We start from the raw sequence: 18,573 nt of genomic DNA, 5'->3' as shown, positions 1-18,573 counted from the left end.
GGGAAAGAAATAAGAGGAAACTGGGAGTATAGGACCCTGTGGTAATAAAAGAACTTATTTTTTACTTAGGCTGGCTTTGTCACCTTCCACAGGACAATCTTCCTCTCCCTTATGACATGAAGCCTGGGAGGTAGGGCTTCTAGGCAGTTTCGTTTTTTGTTGTTGTTGATGTTGTTGTTTTTAATCTTCTTAAACCTGAGTTTTTAAATGTAGCTTCTAACAGTCTGTTTGGGGCTGATTTTCAAGCATATTTATATATTTTATTTAAAAAAGGTACAAATAGAGTTAAGTAATTTTTTACTTTGATAATTTCCAACTGCTAATTTGTATTAGAGATAATTTTCTTATCTAATTAACCTCATTTATTTCAAAAGGAGGGACTGATAAAAATGGACTTCAATTTAATCATATCTTCATTAGTTGTTTTTACTAAGAAATAATAGGACTGTTTAATAATATAAATTTTGAGGTCATCCTGTGAATATATATCAGAAAGGAAGAAAAATTAGAAAAGTTACCAGTTGGTGCATTATCTTTATCGTATGAAGATATGAAGGCCTTGAAAGGTAAGAACTTGTTCAGTCATTTATTCACATAGCTAATATTTATTGAGTGTCTGCTGTGTATGAGATACTGTGCTAGGGGTTAGGATTAAACAGACATTTTCCGTGTTCCTTGTGTACATAAGGAGGAGACAGGAAACAATTATCATAAAATAGGAACAGTATGATTGATGAAATACATAGGGTAGGGGGTATACCTAGATCCACTGGATTAGGTGAAGGACCCCTGGCAGAAGTGGTGTTTAAGCTGAGGCCCAAAAAGTTAAGTAGGAACTGGCAGGGCACAAGGCAGGAGAGTAGGCTGAGAGAACAGCATGGTCAGTGACTAGAAGGTGAGAGATTCTGGGGATGGAGCAGAAGAGAGCCAAACTGGATGCAACGAGACCACCTGTGTTGCAGGTAGGAGCCTTGGTGACTTGTTCATAAAAAGAGAGTGGGAAAGGAGAAAATGAGGTTATTCAGGAGACATTTAGGAGATGAAAACAGTACATTCTTTTTAAGCAGCTTTATTTAGATGGAATTCATATACTTTACAATTCAGCCATTTCAAGGGTACAATTCAGGGATGCTTGGATGGCTTAGTTGGTAGAGCATGCAACTCTTGGGCTCAGAGTTGTGAGTTCAAGCCCCACTTTGGGCATGGGGTCTACATGTGTACAATTCAGTGGCGTTAAGTGTATTCAGAGTTGTATATCTATTACCAGTATCACTTTTGGGACATTTTCATTATCTCCAAAAAAGCCCCACTCTTCCTTAGCCATCATCCTGAACACTGTTATTCCCCCAGCTCTAGGCAGCCACTAATTTTGGAGGATGTCATAAAAATTTCCCAGGGCTCTTTTTTCTTTGCTTATATATTTTATTACAGTGATTAGGTTTTATTAGATTAGCAAATGTTTTCTCTAAAACACCTCATTTAAAATTTTTTTTTAATGTTTATATTTGTTTTTGAGTCAGAGAGAGAGAGAGAGAGAGAGAGAGAGAGAGAGAGCAAGCGAGCATGAGTGGGGGAGGGGCAGAGAGAGAGGGAGACACAGAATCTGAAGCAGGCTCCAGGCTCTGAGCTGTCAGCATAGAGCCCAACGTGGAGCTCGAACTCGTCAACCGCGAGATCATGACCTGAGCCAAAGTTGGACGCTCAACCAACTGAGCCACCTAGGCACCCCTAAAACACCTCATTTTAAAGTAAAATATTCTCTTGCTGTTAGTTTTTTTTTCCTTTTTTACAGAAAATTCCAAATATCTGCCAAAGTAGAAAGTAAAATGGTAAAACCCACATGTACACAGCACCAAATTTATATAATCAAAAATTATAACACATGGCAATCTTCCAGCTATTATTTCTCTGCTTATTCCCACACCCTTGGTAATATTTTTAATAAATTGACAGCTCCCTCTTAACCCTTTCATTGTAACAATAGTAATATTTATTGAGCATTTACTGTGTAGAAGACATGATGATAAGAAGTGGACATTATTTCAGTTAATTAAAAAATTATATGGTAGGTACAATTATATACCTATTTTCTAGGTGAAATAAATAATATTTAAGTCATTCTTTAATCTGTTATATTTGTTTTATTTTATTAATGGTCAGTTAGTTCATTGGTGGATAATACTATGTTTTTGCCAGTTCATAACTTTGGAAATTTCAGGACTGGCCTTTAACATTAATAAAAATACCTACCATAAATTTTTGCAATATGGAGTTTTGTACTTTATACATGATTTTTAAAGATTCTTTATTATAGAGACCTTCTGGGGTAAAATATGATTAACTTTTTTTTTTTTTTTACTGGTGAAAAAGGAGTTAGAGGGGGTTAATAATGTATCTGGGGTTATATAGCTATTCGAGTGACAGAGCTGAGATTCTTCAAACCTAAGTTCAGAGCTCTGCCTAACCCCACTGTTTAAGATATCTGTACTCAGAAGGGAGAAACTAGAGGGAAAGAAGCCTTGAGAGGTGTAATTTAGGATAGTCTAGGTAACCCTAGACTGAGAAACAGGAGACCAGCATTCTATTTTGAGATTTGTACTTGGTCAAGTAATTTAACCTTTATGGACTTTAGTTCTTCATTTGCATATGGGAGTAGGTCAGAGGTTATGCACAGAACATTTTTTTTTGCTTGTGAAATTAAATCATTTCAAGGCAGCCTTCAAACAATAACGATTTACATTCTTTTGCAAGAATGCAAATACCCTTTTCCTTTGCTTCCCATCTCTAGTTTTCTTGTTGATCTACATTATTTCTTAAAATGAAATATTTGAATTTTAAATTCTTAAACATGGCATGTAATGGCATTACAGCTCTACTGGGTTTGCAGGAGGATTGTTTGCTTGAGGTATATTTTGTATCTTTACGGACTTCATTTTTACCTTCAGTGTTACTCATTCATCCATTCATCCATCCATTCATTTTTTTCACTCAGTTTTTATTATTTTGTTTCTTGGCCTAGTAGAATATAAATGCTTGAGCCTGATGACCAAGCTGAGCTGAATTAAGTTCATTTTACTTCCCTGTGATGACCCTATGTACTATTGACCTGGAAAGGCTGTTCACATGACCGTGGGCTTAGGGAGATTAAGGACTTCACATCTCCCCTGACTTGCAGATAGATAGAGGATAGATAGGTGGATAGATGGGTAATTTGTTGTCTGTTCTGTCATAGTAAGTTTTGTTTCTAAGAAAGTTTGCATTGTAAAAAATAATTGTAATTTAAGAGATTAAGTTGTAATTTGATTTGTGAAAATTTTTACAGGAGAGAAATAACTTATAGCTCTTTTCAGGTAAACTGCCTGGTGAGACTTAATCTTAAAACTAGTGTGAGATATCCAGAAAATGGTACAGTTGAATGAAATTTTAGAAGGCATTTAAAAAAAAATTAAGTTTTATATAAAGAGGGAAGCTGTTTTTACTGACTAGCTTTTAAAATGAGTTTTGTTTTGAATTATTGGCCTCTTTTTAAAAATTATTTTTAATGTTTATTTATTTTCGAAAGAGAGCGTGAGCAGTGGAGGGACAGAGAGAGAGAGGGAGACACAGAATCCAAAGCAAACTCGAGGCTCTGAGCTGTCAGCACAGAGCCCGACATGGGGCTAGAACTCACGAACCACCTGATCATGACCTGAGCCGAAGTCGGACGGTTAACCGACTGAGCCACCCAGGTGCCCCTAAGTTATTGGCTTCTTTAAGCTGTACCTCAGATTGTCCTTTAAGTTGCTGATAATCTGGCTGGAGATCAGAAATGCCCTCTACTCTCTTTTTTTGAAACCAGTTTTCATTTTGTTTTATATACACAGAAAAGCTTATGCACAGAATTGTATACTGTTGCTATCATAAGTAATCACTAAAAGAGTATAAGCCATACGTTTGGCTGTAAGGAAACAAGTTTCTCACTATCCTTAAATAAAAGCAAGAAATTTAGGAAAGCATGATTTTTATGATACTGACACTTGACATACAGTTTTTCTAACATGCTTGACAGTTATTTTTATATGATTCTTTTTTGTGTTTATTTTTAGACTTGATACAGATAACATAATTCCAAAATGCCAAAAGAGGGCTTAATATTTTAGGTTTATCTTTGATTAAAAAATTACTTGAACAATTTTTTTTTTTTTTTTTTTGGTACCTTTTCACTTACTGTGATGACTATTACATTTTGGTGCATTTTTAAACTATTGTATGCTTTCTTTTATGCTTTTTGCCTCGGGTTTTTTTCCATTTTTTCTTGTCTTCTTTTGATTGAATTTTTTCTTCATGCCATTTTCCTTCTAGTTTATTAGAATTATACACTACCTGTGTTTTTAGAAAACAGCTTTATTATTGGGGTGCCTGGATGGCTCAGTCAGTTAAGTGTCCAACTTTGATCATGTCAGGTCATGATCTCACAGCTTACAAGATCGAGCCCTGTGCTGACAGTGGGGAGCCTGCTTGGGATTCTCTCCCTCTCTCTCTGCCCCTCCCCTGCTCATTGTCTTTCTCTCAAAATAAACTTAAAAAAAAAAACAAAAAAAAAACAAACTCAGCTTTATTGACATATAGTTCACATACCATACAATTCACTCAGTATACAATTTAATGGTTTTTAATATATTCTCATTGTGCAGTTATTACCACAATCTAATTTTAGAACATTTTTAGCCTCTGTTAAAGAAATGCATTAGCTATCACTCTTCATCTTCCCTAAGCAACCACAAGTCTTTCTGTCTCTATAGATATCTTTGTACTGGGCAAGTCATATAAATGGGATCATCTAATATATGGTCCTTTGTGACTGATTTCCATTAAGCATAATGTTTTTAAGATTCAAGTTGTAGCATATACTAATACTTCATTTCTTTTTATTGCCATATAATATATTGTATGGATAATACCACAATTTATTTATCTTTTCATCAGTTGATGGCCATTTGGGTTATTTTGGCTTTGGGCCATTAAGAATAATGTCTCTGTGAACATGTTTTCATTTCTTTTGGGTATGTATCCAGGATTGGAATTGCTGGGTAATATGGTAACTCTGTGTTTAACCTTTGGAGGAACTGCCAGACTGTTTCCTAAGCAATGGGGCCTTTTTTCATTCCCACCGTGTTGTATGAAGGTTCCAGTTTCTCCACATCCTTGCCAACACTTATTAATATGGCATTTTGATGATAGCTATTCTAGTGGGTATGAAGTGGTATCTCATTGTGGTTTTGACTTGCAGTTCCCTGATGACTACATGATGTCCAGCATCTTTTCATATGCTTTCATAAGTCAGTTTGTATATCTTCTTTGGAGAAATGTCTGTCTAAATCTGCACCCATTCTTAAATTGGGTCATTTGTGTTTTTATGGAGCTGTAAGAGTTTTTAATATAATCTAGATACAAGTCCCTATGAGATAAATGATTTGCAAAAATTCTCTCCCATTTTGTGGGTAGTCTTTTTACTTTCTTGTTAGTCTCATTGACAGCAAGTTTTAAAAATTTTGATCAAATCCAGTTTATCTTTACTTTTTTTGTTGCTTGGGCTTTTCGTATTGTATGTAAAAAAAAAAAAAAAAACACTGTCTGACTTAACATCATGAAGATTTACACCTATGATTTCTTCTAAGAGTTGTATAGTTTTAGCTGTTGTATTTAGGCTTATGATTCATTTTGAGTTAATACTTATGGATTGTGCAAGGTAGGGGTCCAACTTCAGCTTTACAGTTGTACCAAGTCTACCTATTCTTTAGTTGTTAATGTAGACGTTACAATATGCAACCCTTAACTTGACTGTCTAGAATGGTGATTAGAAGCTTTGTCTTCCTCTCATAGATATGAGGACCTTAAAACATGGGAATACTGATCTACCCCTGTTTTGAGTTGTATGTCACAGTTGCCAAATATTTTGATTCTTTTTTTTTTTTTTTTCAACGTTTATTTATTTTTGGGACAGAGAGAGACAGAGCATGAACGGGGGAGGGGCAGAGAGAGAGGGAGACACAGAATCGGAAACAGGCTCCAGGCTCTGAGCCATCAGCCCAGAGCCCGACGCGGGGCTCGAACTCACGGACCGCGAGATTGTGACCTGGCTGAAGTTGGACGCTTAACCGACTGCGCCACCCAGGCGCCCCTGATTCTATCTTTTTTAGCCCAACTGATTTTATTGTTTTATGCAATTGTCCTTCATTTTTTAGATTTGTGTTTACTTAGGAAAACTTTTTATTTTTATTTATTTTTTAATTTTTTTAATGTTTATTTTAGAGAGAGAGAGAGAGCGAGTGTGAGCAGGGGACAGGCTGAGAGAGAGGGAGGCAGACGATCTGAAGCAGGCTCTGTGCTAACAGCAGACAGCAGACAGCAGTCTGATGCAAGGCTTGAAGTCACAAACTGAGAGACCATGGCCTGAGCCAAAGTCAGACCCTTAACCTACTTCACCCAGGTGCCCTTTATTTATTTATTTATTTATTTATAATTCAGGGGTCATTTGTTTTCTATGTGAAAGAAACTAAAGGAATCTTAGTAGCTCTTCCGGTGAGTCTGTTGATGATAAGCTCCATTTTTGTTAGCTGAAAATATATTTTGACCTCATTCTTGAAAGATAGCCTGCCTTTCCAAACAATTCTTGGGTGCCAGTTATTTACTGTTAACCCTTTGAAGGTAATACTTCACTGTGTTGTAGATTCCATTATTGCTGTTGAGCATTATTGCTCAAGAGCAGTCATCTTGAGAGTTCTTTTATGAATAGTCTGCCTTTTCTCTCTGGCTCACATCTCATTGTCTGCTGTTTTGTAGTTTCCTTCTGATAAACTTTAGTCTTGGCTTGCAGCTGTGTATGTAATGGTGAAGTATGAACCCTGAGGGGAAGGGCTATATTCATCTTTTTGTGAATAATGTATTTTCATTGTCTTTTCTACCTAGTACAGTTCCTTGTAGAGGATTCATTCCTAGGAGATTCTTCGGTTTAATTATTGTTGAGTTTCTTTCTATAGGTCTTTTCCTACCAGAATGTAGTTTAGAATATTTTTAAATATTTATAAAAATATAGGGAATGCTTAGAAACGTTCATTTGTTTTAAAAGGATATGGTTACATGTGGCATAAAAATGTGTTTTTTTCTGGTATGATATGATTAAAGCATTAGCAGGAAGGGAAAAAAGTATCATGGTGGCATATGAAACTTAATTATTGCCTTTGGGTTAGAGTTAAAATTTTTATTTAAAAATTTGTTAGAATAGTTATGTTAAATAAAAATATTTTGATATGGGGTTATATAGTTTCCTGATTAATTTTTAATTATGAAGACTTGTGATTTATTGTTGTAATATAGGTCTGGAGGGTGTGGTCTTTTTTGAATTCATTTCCTTTTAACTTTAAAAAGGATAGGGCAGAGAGAGACTATCTCTATATACAAGAGAAGATAGAATCAATGTGTTCATCTATTTCCAGGTAACAATAACATGACAGTGAAACAGAAGGTTGAGATTTTGTTTAGAATTCAGAATACGTTATCTTAAATATTATTCACTTGTCTTGTCGGGTTATAGTGAAGTCCTCTTATATCTTTCCCTTGCAAGCTGAAATCTGTCTGAAACCATTAGCTGTACTATGCTCTCTGTGAATGCTATAGACCCAGTCCTCTGGCTTTTAAAAGGACTACACTCGGCTGGTTTCAGATTTCATTGTGGTGACTTAGATGTGGCCCAGATGCCATTGTAATAACTTGCATTTGAGATTTGTGTCTACAACTAGATAGCATAATAAAGCACATGAGGAATTGTATTTTGTCTACCCCTAATTGCCTGTGTTTCATTAGGGCAAAATAACATTTTTAAGGTGTTAAAATTAATATTTTTCTGGACTCCTTTCTGAGAAATAATGGTCCCTTTTCTGGATATTCATACTATCAAATTTTTATTTTTTTCTTTATTATTTCATGTTGTATGTGCATGTGTATGTATGTGCATGTGTGTGTTAACAGACTAAGCTTTAATTAATCCTTAGTTTTGGCAGTACTGAATTCTGAAAGTCACAGTCAGTAAGTTTTTAGACTAGAACTCAGATACTGGTGATGGTTGAGGTTGGGATATTCAAGCTTGAAAGCTTCAGAACTGGAATCAGACCCAGATGGAATGATGTTGTAGTGAATAGAACAGAGAATCACTTACTGAGCAGTAATATTTCCTGGTCCTCTCTCTACCTTAACTGAATCAGGATCTCTTAGAATAGGGCTTCAGAGATCTCAGGTAACTTTTAGTATGTTAAAGTTTGAGAACTTCAGATAAGTGACTTTTAGGAATAAATTCTATCCTCTGTGTAATATTTGAATAGTGTATATCAATTTTTTTCAGATTTGTAAGAGTAAATGCTAGTCTGATATGGAATTTGTTTTTATCACCAGTTGTTGATTTTCTATGCAGTTGGGAAATACTGAGCTAGCACAGGAAGACAGAAAAGTAGCACATTATCAGATATAAGTAACAGCCAAGGCAGTGATCTCTGGTCTCAGAGGTTTCAGCTGTGACATGGAAAGTGAGACAGTCACCTGATACATTATTCATACTTAAGTAACAGTGTTATTTGAGATATTTTAAACTCTTTGAGGTCACAAACCAAAACATCTTTGCAATAGTTTGACCAAATGGCCAAGTTATGCTCCTTGAAAAGAAATTAAAATAAGACATTGTATGTCCTCTTTCCATGATGAAGGGTGTACCTTTGTTAAGTTTGGGGTGTATTCTTTCATACCATTTCTCTGCTTATGAATAGATACATATTTACATACATTCACTTGTATGCTGGCATATTTTAAATATTGATATGTATAGACAGATTGCCCCTCTTCTCTCAAATGCTATAGCAATTTATGATTCCATTATTGTAGGATATTATAGCCTTTAATAATTTTATGAATAGGATAGGGAACACACTTTAACTATTAATGAGTTTGAACATCTGGGTTTTTTTTAACATGTATTATTTATTTTTATTTCTTGTGATTTGCTTTCTAATTTCCTTTGCTTGTTTTAAAATTGGTTTGTTAGGTTTTGTTTTGTTTTAATTTATTGGAGTTCCTTGTATAGTATGGATATTTACTCTTTTGTCTGTTATATGATGGAATAATGTTTACTTAGCTATTTCAGTGATGTGATAATAATTAACATTTTGCTTTGTACCGGGAGTTCTTCTGAGTCCTTTCTGTGCAATTTTTTCTTTTAATCTTCACTGTTGTCATGTCTACTTTATGGATGAGGTGACTGTGATGCAAGGAGGTTAAGTAAGTTGTTTGAACACATGTGACTGAGTGGGAGAGCCAGGATTTGAATCTAAAAAGACTAGTTTTAAAACTGTTACATTTAACCTTATACTTTATCTTTAGTTACTAAGTTTTTTCAATGTAAATAACTGAAAATAAAAAAAAAAATTTTTTTTAGTTTTAAAGATATTCAGGACACCTGGGTGGCTCAGTCAGTTAAGCATTGGATTCTTGATTTTGGCTCAGGTCATAGATCTCATGGTTTCATAACATTGAGCCCCGGGAGCCTCACTTCAGACTCTGTGCTGACAGCCTGGAGCCTACTTGAGATTCTGTTTCTGCCCCTCCCTGCTCATGCCTTTTTCCTCCCTCTCTCTCAAAAATTAATAAGCTTAAAAAAATAAAGATATTTAATGATTTTAATACAAATACTCGTTTAGGAATAGTGACACAAACGTGTGTGTTTATGTATCTATACACATAATTATATAGTTGGTAAACAGATTTAATACTATAATATATTAATACAGATATTTCATAGGCTTTTAGTGACGTTTGTCCTATTTCTATTTAGAACTGACCTTTAGTAGCATATTCCCTTCCTTTTTTCTATTGATTACCATAATAATCTGTTAATCTTCATGTGGCTAATCATTTTGCTTTAATCCTCAACAGTGTTATTGGAATAATCATTTTAAGTATGGTTTTGATCATGTTACTCCTTTGGAAACTTTCAGTGGTATCACATTTCTTGCTTAATGGAGGCCAGCCTCTTTCCTTACCTGGGCATTTGAAGACTTACATAACTGTTTCACCTTTACCTTTCAGGAATTGACTTGAGCAATTTTTTTTTTTTTTTTTCTGTTTAAAAAATTTAGTTTGCTGGCTGTGATGCAATGTGTAGTATACTAGTCTTTGAATCTAATGGTTCAAGTTCAGATTTCCATGGCACTTTATTTTGTTTGCATGCAATATGACATAATCCAAAGCACTGCCATTTCTAGAATTTCTGTATAGGTATGACCTAAGATGTGTCAGACTGGTTGGAAAGGGAGTGAGGGAATCAAGCACATTTATCTGAAACGAGGTTTGCATAACAAACAAAAAGTTTTTCTTTCTTAACATTGTGTATTGGAGTTGATGGGAGATTGGGTATAGGGGGCAGGACTGAAGTCTACCCCTGCCACACCCTAGTGTTCAGCCACTGGTATTAGATACAGGTTTGCAGTATCTGAAAGACCCTCCTTACTATGTGATCTTGAGCAATACACTTAACTCTAAATGTTAATTTTCTCCTTTGAGCAACTTTTCTTGACACTGCATACAGCAGACAAATGGGATAATCTGTTATTTACTTCGGGAATTACATTCTTCTGGCTTTATACTCTGATCAGTTAGTGTTCTTAATCAGCAAAAGAAGCTTGCCGACCTGATTGAGAAGATGAAGAATTTATTTAAGGGTGTTTGGTACCTCATAGAATTTTGGGGGAAGGCTGGAGAACCAGGCTTCAGGTTAAACTTACAGGTAATATGCCTCAAATCATTTCTGAGAACTGTCACTTCTCTAGCCCCACCAAGCACCAGTGCTGCCCAGTTGCTGCCCTTCTGGGGTGGTGCTCCCATTGTGGAAGGCCGATGCCTCTGCTGTTGCCTATGCCAGCCAAAAATGGTGGGTCCATCTGGATCCTGTTTTCTAAGTGACTCCCTTCCAAACTGAAATCTTGTGCTGGTGCTTCTAATGTCTGCATCATAGTTGCAGAATATGTTGGGAATTTGAGATCTAAAATTAATTTCGTGTGATTAGACTTACAATGTGGCAATTTTCATGAGTATAAAAAGGTTCTGCAGAAGCTGATGAAAAGCTTGAACATGTTAAATAAGTGTTCACTATAATACTTTTGCTTGTATTCTCCCATCTGTAATATTTTTTCTTCTTTATCTCCAAGTGAAGAAATTCTGTGTAAAGACCTACTGGAATTTCATTGTTTGAATTAGTCTGCCTAGCTCTTTCTAATGTGAATTTTCTTATGACCTTTACATCATTTCTTTTTGCATTATTTTATTTCTTTAAAACAATATCAGTGCTAACAAGTAATAGTAAATATATTCTAATGTACCAAACAATATGGAAAATATAGAATAAACTCTGAAGGTTGCCTTTTACTACTCATGTCTTCTCCCTTCATACTTTCAATTGCTATCCTATTTCGAAGCTTCCTCTGGTAAAATTTATAATCTTTAATTTTAAGTTGGCACATTTGATGATAATTTGGAACTTGATGGTAAGTTCATGAAATATAGAGGTCTTTATTTGTGCTTTGGGTTTCCATGGAGCCTCTAAAACTGTTACTGTGTGTAGAACAATAACACAGGAAGGCGTCAACTAAGGCAATAGCTGTGTAATCATTTTGGAAGTGAAGGCTTACAACTTAGGGATTTAGTGAATGTGCAGAGAAAGATAGCCATCTAAAGTAGACTCCAGGAGTTCTAGCTTGGGAATCATACCATTGATGATGCCATTTAAGGGAGACTAGGAATGGAGGAATTACTCTGTATCCACAAATATATTGCTGGAATGCTTTCTGATTATGTTCCATTGTTTGTTTATTTTGAGGGAGGGAGAGAGAGAGAGAGAGCCAGTGTATGTGAGTGGAGGGGGGAGGAGGAGGAAAGAAAGAGAATCCCAAGCGGACTCCCAGCCTTTAGTGCAGAGGCCGGTATGGGGCTTGAACTCATGAAGTGCAAGATCATGACCTCAGCCGAAATCAGGAGTTGGACATTTAACCCACTAAGCCACTCAGGCACCCCACCCATATTTCTGATTCGAATTAGAGGTTGGTCAGATGCTAAAATGTTTAAGTGTGGCATAGATTTCCACAGTTCAGGAAAGACCATGAAAAATACATTTTCTGGTAAAGTTATTTCTGGGCTGGATGATGAATAAGACCTCTCAGTGAGGAGATGGATTTTTCTTTTAAAAAAGTAAAAATAAATAAGGTGACTATAAACCTGTTTTCTAGTCCTTTGTCATCTGTAAGTAGATAGTAAATGGGCATATATTCCATTGTGTATCCATTTTTAGAAAATAATATTTGAAAGTATGTTTGGTTTATTTCAGGTAAACATAATGATAATAAACTCATTTTGATAAAGTATCTCTGAAAAACTTGTGCTGGGAAACCATATTCAGATATTTGTTTTGGCATTTCACATTTAGAGCCTTCCCCCCGACCCCCATTAATTATAACTAATTTGACATTCTTTTCTCTTTCCAGATCATTCAACTTCAAGTGGCACATTATCTTTTAAGCCTAGTCGGTCGTTGGTTACTCTTCCTACTGCCCATGTCATGCCGTCTAACTCCAGCGCTACAGTTTCCAAACACAGGGAATCATTGACATCAGATGGCTCAAAATGGAGTACTAGCCTCATGCAAGCATTGGGAAACCACAGTAGGGGAGAACAGGACTCTTCACTAGACATGAAGGACTTCCGGCCCCTCCGGAAATGGTCATCTTTATCCAAACTCACTGCCCCGGATAACTTCAGCCAGGGTGGCATTGTACACACTGAAGAGTCAAGGAGTGGTTTGGAAAAGACAGGGAGAGGCAAGGTTTTAACCTCGCAACTAAGAACAATTGGGCCTAGCTGCTTACATGATAGTATGGAGATGCTTAAACTAGAAGACAAGGAAATAAATAAAAAACGATCGTCAACTCTGGACTGCAAATATAAATTTGAGAGCTGTAGCAAAGACGACTTTAGAGCTTCCTCCTCCACCCTTAGGAGACAGACCTTAGACATGACATACAGTGCCTTACCTGAAAGCAAGCCCATTATGACAAATGCAGAGGCTTTTGAACCTCCGAAATATTTACTGCTTGGTCAACAGGCAGTAGGTGGAGTCCCCATTCAACCTTCTGTGAGGACACAGATGTGGCTTACGGAGCAGTTGCGGACAAACCCATTGGAAAATAGAACTACAGAGGACTCTTACAGTTTAGCTCCTTGGCAACAGCAGCAAATTGAAGAGTTTCGACAAGAAAATGAAACACCAGTGCAGGTATGGCTCAAAGTCTAGTGTTTGCTTCCCTCCAGTGGATGTTACGAGTACAGTAGCACACTTGCAGTAAGGGTATGACAGTGTGTCCACAGACACAGATGGTTTTGTTTTTCCTCTTTCCTACAAGTTACTAAGTTTATAAAAGTTGCTACAAGTTTATAAAAGGTATAAACTCCCAAAGTATTGTTTGGATAAACAAAAGTTAAACAAATACTTGAGGCTGATTAACATGGAAAATTTTAAATCTTGTACCTAACTTAGTTTTCACTTTCCTTCTCATTTGTTAAGTGGGCATAAAAATAAAGAAAAATATACTTAATTTAAAGAAATTTGAAACAGATACGGGGACTGGCACAGTATAATTGGAAAAACAGTAATTCTGGAGTATGAGGTCTTGGATTTTATTTCTGGTTCTATCAAATTCAGAACCTGGATGATTTTCTACCTGTCATTTAATACTTCATTTCTTTGTGTCTTAGTTTCTTTTCCCTTTCTTCTTTTTTTTTTCTTGAGATATAATTGACATATAACATTACATTAGTGTCAATTCTACATCATAATGATCTGCTATGTATGTTTTGTGACCTTATCACCACAATAAATTTAAGTCTGGTTAACATCCCTCACTATGCATAGTTTCCATTTTTTTTCCCCTTGTGAGAACTTGTAAGATTTTCTCTTAGCAACTTTCAAATATATAATACTATGTTATTAATTATAGTCATCATGGTGTATATGATGCTGTACAAGTCACATCCTCATGACTTATGTATTTTATAGCTGGAAGTTTGTCTTTTGATTCCCTTCACCTATTTTGCTCACCCCCAGCCCATGGCAACCACCAGTCAGTTCTCTATATCTGTGATTTTTTTTTTTTTAAGGTTCTACATGTAAAAGATCATATGGTATTTGTCTTTGACGTAATTCACTTAGCATAATGCCCTTAAGGTACATTCATGTCACAAATGGCAAGATTCCATTTTTTTTAATGACTGAATAGTATTGTGTTGTATATGTACCACATTTTGTTTATCCAGTCAATCATCAGTGAGCACTTAAGGTTGCTTTCATGTCTTGGCTGTTGTAATTAGAGCTGTAGTGGACATAGGAGTGCATATATTTTGGGGAGTTAGTGTTTCCATTTCTTTCAGCTAAATACCCAGAAGGAGAATTTTTTAATTTTTCATTTTTTGAGGAACCACCCACACTGTTTCCCATAGTGGCTGCATAAATTTACATTCCCACCAACACTACACAAGGGTTCTTTTCTCTCCATATCTTCATCAACACTTATTATCTCTTGTTTTTTTGATCACCGTTCTCACAGGTGTGAGGTGATAACCTCATTGTGGTTTTGATATGCATTTTGCTGATAGTGATGTTGAGCACCTTCTCATGTATAGGTTGGCCATGTGCATGTCTTCTCATTTCTTCATCTATGAAATGAGAAAGTGGAAGTAAAGTTATAAAGTTTTGGTGGTGTTTGAAATCTATTAGGTTTATAAAATAGAGGTGTGCTTATTTTAAAAAGATTAAGTTGGGTATCAAGATTTATTAATCAGTTTGAGGAAAGCACTTTATAAAATATCACATATAAATAAAATGGGTGTGTATCCCCTAAAGTAACATGTAAATGTGTACATTTTTTTTGATCTGGAAATGTTTTCTATTCCAAGATAATTTCCACAGCTCATTTTAACTGGGAAAGCAATTATCTGTAGAATTTTCTGTAAATTCTATCATCCATTTTTTATTAACAGTATTTTCTGAAACAGTATTACTGAAACAGTAATTTTCTGAAATTAATTCTGTCAGAAATTACAAACTTTCCCTTAGAGAAAACATTTAAAATTACTATTCATTACTGCTACTAATAAAAAATAATAAAGATTAAAGGAATATATTCTATGGAAGGATAAGGAGATCACTTATCTAGAAACCTCACAAATCTGAGTATAGTCCCAAAACGTACACACACCCTGTTGTGCTACATTCACAAGAGAATCCTTAACACGTCCCTTGTGCCTTCCTTACTCTTGTTTTGGGCAAGACTGCGTATAGTCTTGATTATGTATATTCAAATCACATAACCAAACAAGCATTATTACGATGTCTGAACTACAAATCAGAAAAGAGCAACTTAACTAGACTTGTGATTTATCAGTTCAAGTGATTGAAAGATAGGAAATGTAATTTTTAAAAGACTATTATATTTTATTTTTTAATTAAAAAGTTTTTTAATTTTATTTTTGAGACACACACACACACACACACACACACACACAGAACATGATGGGGAGGGGCAGAGAGAGGGAGACACAGAATCTGAAGCAGGCTCCAGGCTCTGAGCTGTCAGCACAGAGCCTAACTCGGGGGCTGAGCTCATGAACCCCGAAATCATGATCTTAGCTGAAGTCAGATGCTTAACTGACTGAGCCACCCAGGCGCCCCTGTTATATTTTAGTTCTCAACTGCTTTGTGATTATAGGAAAACAGGGATCAGGCATATACTTTTCCAGCGGGTATTTTTGCACAGAATTGTAGTAGTTCACAGGGTGCTGAACCTTTAGTAGGTTGTGATAACCTAACTTAGTAGGTATGATAGAAAGGTAACTGAGAAAATTGGATGAATTGAATTGAAAGAAGTAAGTCCTAATTCACTCATTCTGCTCAGAGAAACCTCTGTTGTAAACTAGGTTTTTCCCAATCTTGAAGCAATGCAGAGAGGCTAGGGAGCTTGGAGGTGCACTGTAGAGCCAGACTTCTTTTTAAATCTTCTCCCTAGTACATGTAGAGGAAGCAGGCTACAAAGGGACAAAAGTTGCACACGCCCTGGAATGTCCTGCCTTTTGATTAACCATATTTGGGATGGTTTCTTTGTAGTGCTCTTAAGTTTTGTAGTAGAAAGATGAAACCAGGTAAAGAACACTTAAGACACTTCAGTTGCTATGTTTATTTTTTTTTTTTATTTTTTTATTTTTTTAAATTTTTTTTTTCAACATTTATTTATTTTTGGGACAGAGAGAGGCAGAGCATGAACGGGGGAGGGGCAGAGAGAGAGGGAGACACAGAATCAGAAACAGGCTCCAGGCTCTGGGCCATCAGCCCAGAGCCCGACGCGGGGCTCGAACTCGCGGACCGCGAGATCGTGACCTGGCTGAAGTCGGACGCTTAACCGACTGCACCACCCAGGCGCCCCCAGTTGCTATGTTTAAATGATCACTTCTCTTATTCCCTTCTTGGACTATTACAGAAAAAGTCTTCAATGCCTTCTCCTTGGAGCCTCCAAGTGCTGCCTTTATTATAAAAGTTCTCATCTTAATTGTTTCTTAAAAGACTTAAAAAAATTTGACTTCCTTTTAGTCTAATTTTTATATAAAGGGAAGAGCCGTAATGAGGATTGGCCCATCTGATAAATTGGGAGAATGTGTATGATTTGCAAGCACAACTGCTAAACTCTCACCATGAAAAAACCGTCTTTTTACAACTATGGAAAGGAATTTGGCTGAGAGTCACAATCTAATACCACCATACATTTATATAGAACTTTAGCTTATCTCATTTGATCTTAACAGTTTTTTTTCCACTGCTTTTGTCCCTCAAAAGGTTACTATTGTAATGCGGAAGTTTTGCTCTTCTTAGGGATAATCATTGACTTAGCCTCACTGTCTAATGTTCATGCTGTTCCTTGCTTCCCATGATTTCCTGCTAAATCAGAGTGCAGGTAGTATAGTATTCTGAAACGTTTTCCTTTGTGAATAAAGAGAAGCCATCTGTGCCTTGAGGTGGTTAGAATATATATACACCTCCATGTGCAAACTGTCTTTGGGTCTTTTCTCTGTACTATGTTGTCCCTCTCCTGTCACCCTTCCCCAAATCTCTCTGACCCTACAAGGACTATGATAGAAGAGAAAAACAAACAACAAAGTCTTGTCTTCTCTTTGGAGAGAATGTATCCCTTACTATGTCCCTCTTGTATTTCTTCTGTGGGGAGCAGGGGAATGGGATGGGAATGGAAATTGTATACCTCTGTATAAAACAGTATCCATTGGGTTCCTATAAGCTCACAGTGTGTCTCTCAGGTAGTAGTGAAGAAATGGACTCTTTATGGACAAAGTTGTTTATTCTCTTTTTCTCTTATATTCCCTAGGATGTTTCTAAGTTCTGGGTTGCAATTATTAAAAAGAGGAAGATAGGATTTTCTTCCTAATTAAATCATGCAGGGGCTTGATCAGCCAAGATATTGACACCTAATGATTTCAACATTTTTTCTGGAAAATTTATATAAATCAAAAATGTAAATAAAAATTTGATCAAATGACTTAAAGTGAAATGACTTGGTTTTTGTTTAACATGATAAGAGATTGAAAAAAGTTTTATTTATTTTATTTTTTTATTATTATTTTTAAAAAAATTTTTTTTTTTCAACGTTTATTTATTTTTTTGGGACAGAGAGAGACAGAGCATGACCGGGGGAGAGGCAGAGAGAGAGGAGACACAGAATCGGAAACAGGCTCCAGGCTCTGAGCCATCAGCCCAGAGCCTGACGCGGGGCTCGAACTCACGGACCGCGAGATCGTGACCTGGCTGAAGTCGGACGCTTAACCGACTGCGCCACCCAGGCGCCCCTTTATTATTATTTTTTAATGGTTATTTTTGAGAAAGACAGAGACAGAATGTGAGTGGGTTAGGGGCAGAGAGAGAGCGAGACACGGAATACGAAGCAGGCTCCAGGCTCTGAGCTGTCAGCACAGAGCCCAACATGGGGCTTGAACTCAAGCTGTGAGATCATGACCTGAGCCGAAGTTGGATGCTCAACTGACTGAGCCACCCAGGCACCCCCTTTTTTTAAATGTTTATTTATTTATTTATTTATTTATTTTGACAGAGAGAGCTCGAGTCAGCAAGAGGCAGAGAGAGAGAGACAGGATCGCAAGTGGGCTCTGTGCTGATAGCAGCGAGCCTGATGTGGGGCTCAAACTCAGGATAGGTGAGATAATGACCTGAGCCGAAGTTGGAGGCTTAACTCACTGAGCCACCCAGGCGCCCCTGAAAAAGTTTTATTTTTAACATGAGGGTGTTTTTTGTACTCTATTACATACTATGAAAAAAAAGTTTTCTTTTTTTCTTATTTTTGTATTATCTTGAATTTTTTGTTTGTTTTTATTGGTTAAAAAAATGTAACTGTGCATTGAAAGATGTGGACCCTATGACAGTCTAAATAGTTA

At 36.2% G+C, this 18,573-nt stretch overlaps 1 protein-coding gene across 4 annotated transcripts in view; it reads left to right on the top strand.

Moving 5' to 3' along the window:
- Positions 1-18,573, top strand: part of CEP85L (centrosomal protein 85 like) — a 171,335-nt gene that overhangs the window by 36,857 nt on the left and 115,905 nt on the right. For all 4 annotated transcript variants that reach the window (XR_006717520.1, XR_006717521.1, XM_045499406.1 and 1 more), the window contains exon 3: positions 12,558-13,345. Coding sequence is in view for 2 of the 4 variants with exons in the window: in XM_045499406.1 (XP_045355362.1) it covers positions 12,558-13,345 (788 nt within the window). In the remaining 2 variants the exon portion in view is untranslated. The remainder of the gene's footprint in view (positions 1-12,557; positions 13,346-18,573) is intronic.

Source organism: Leopardus geoffroyi, chromosome B2 (assembly GCF_018350155.1).
Source record: "Leopardus geoffroyi isolate Oge1 chromosome B2, O.geoffroyi_Oge1_pat1.0, whole genome shotgun sequence".
Taxonomy (NCBI): domain Eukaryota; kingdom Metazoa; phylum Chordata; class Mammalia; order Carnivora; family Felidae; genus Leopardus; species Leopardus geoffroyi.
The sequence above is the reverse complement of the archived record's forward strand: the minus strand, read 5'-3'. Positions and strand labels throughout refer to the sequence as shown.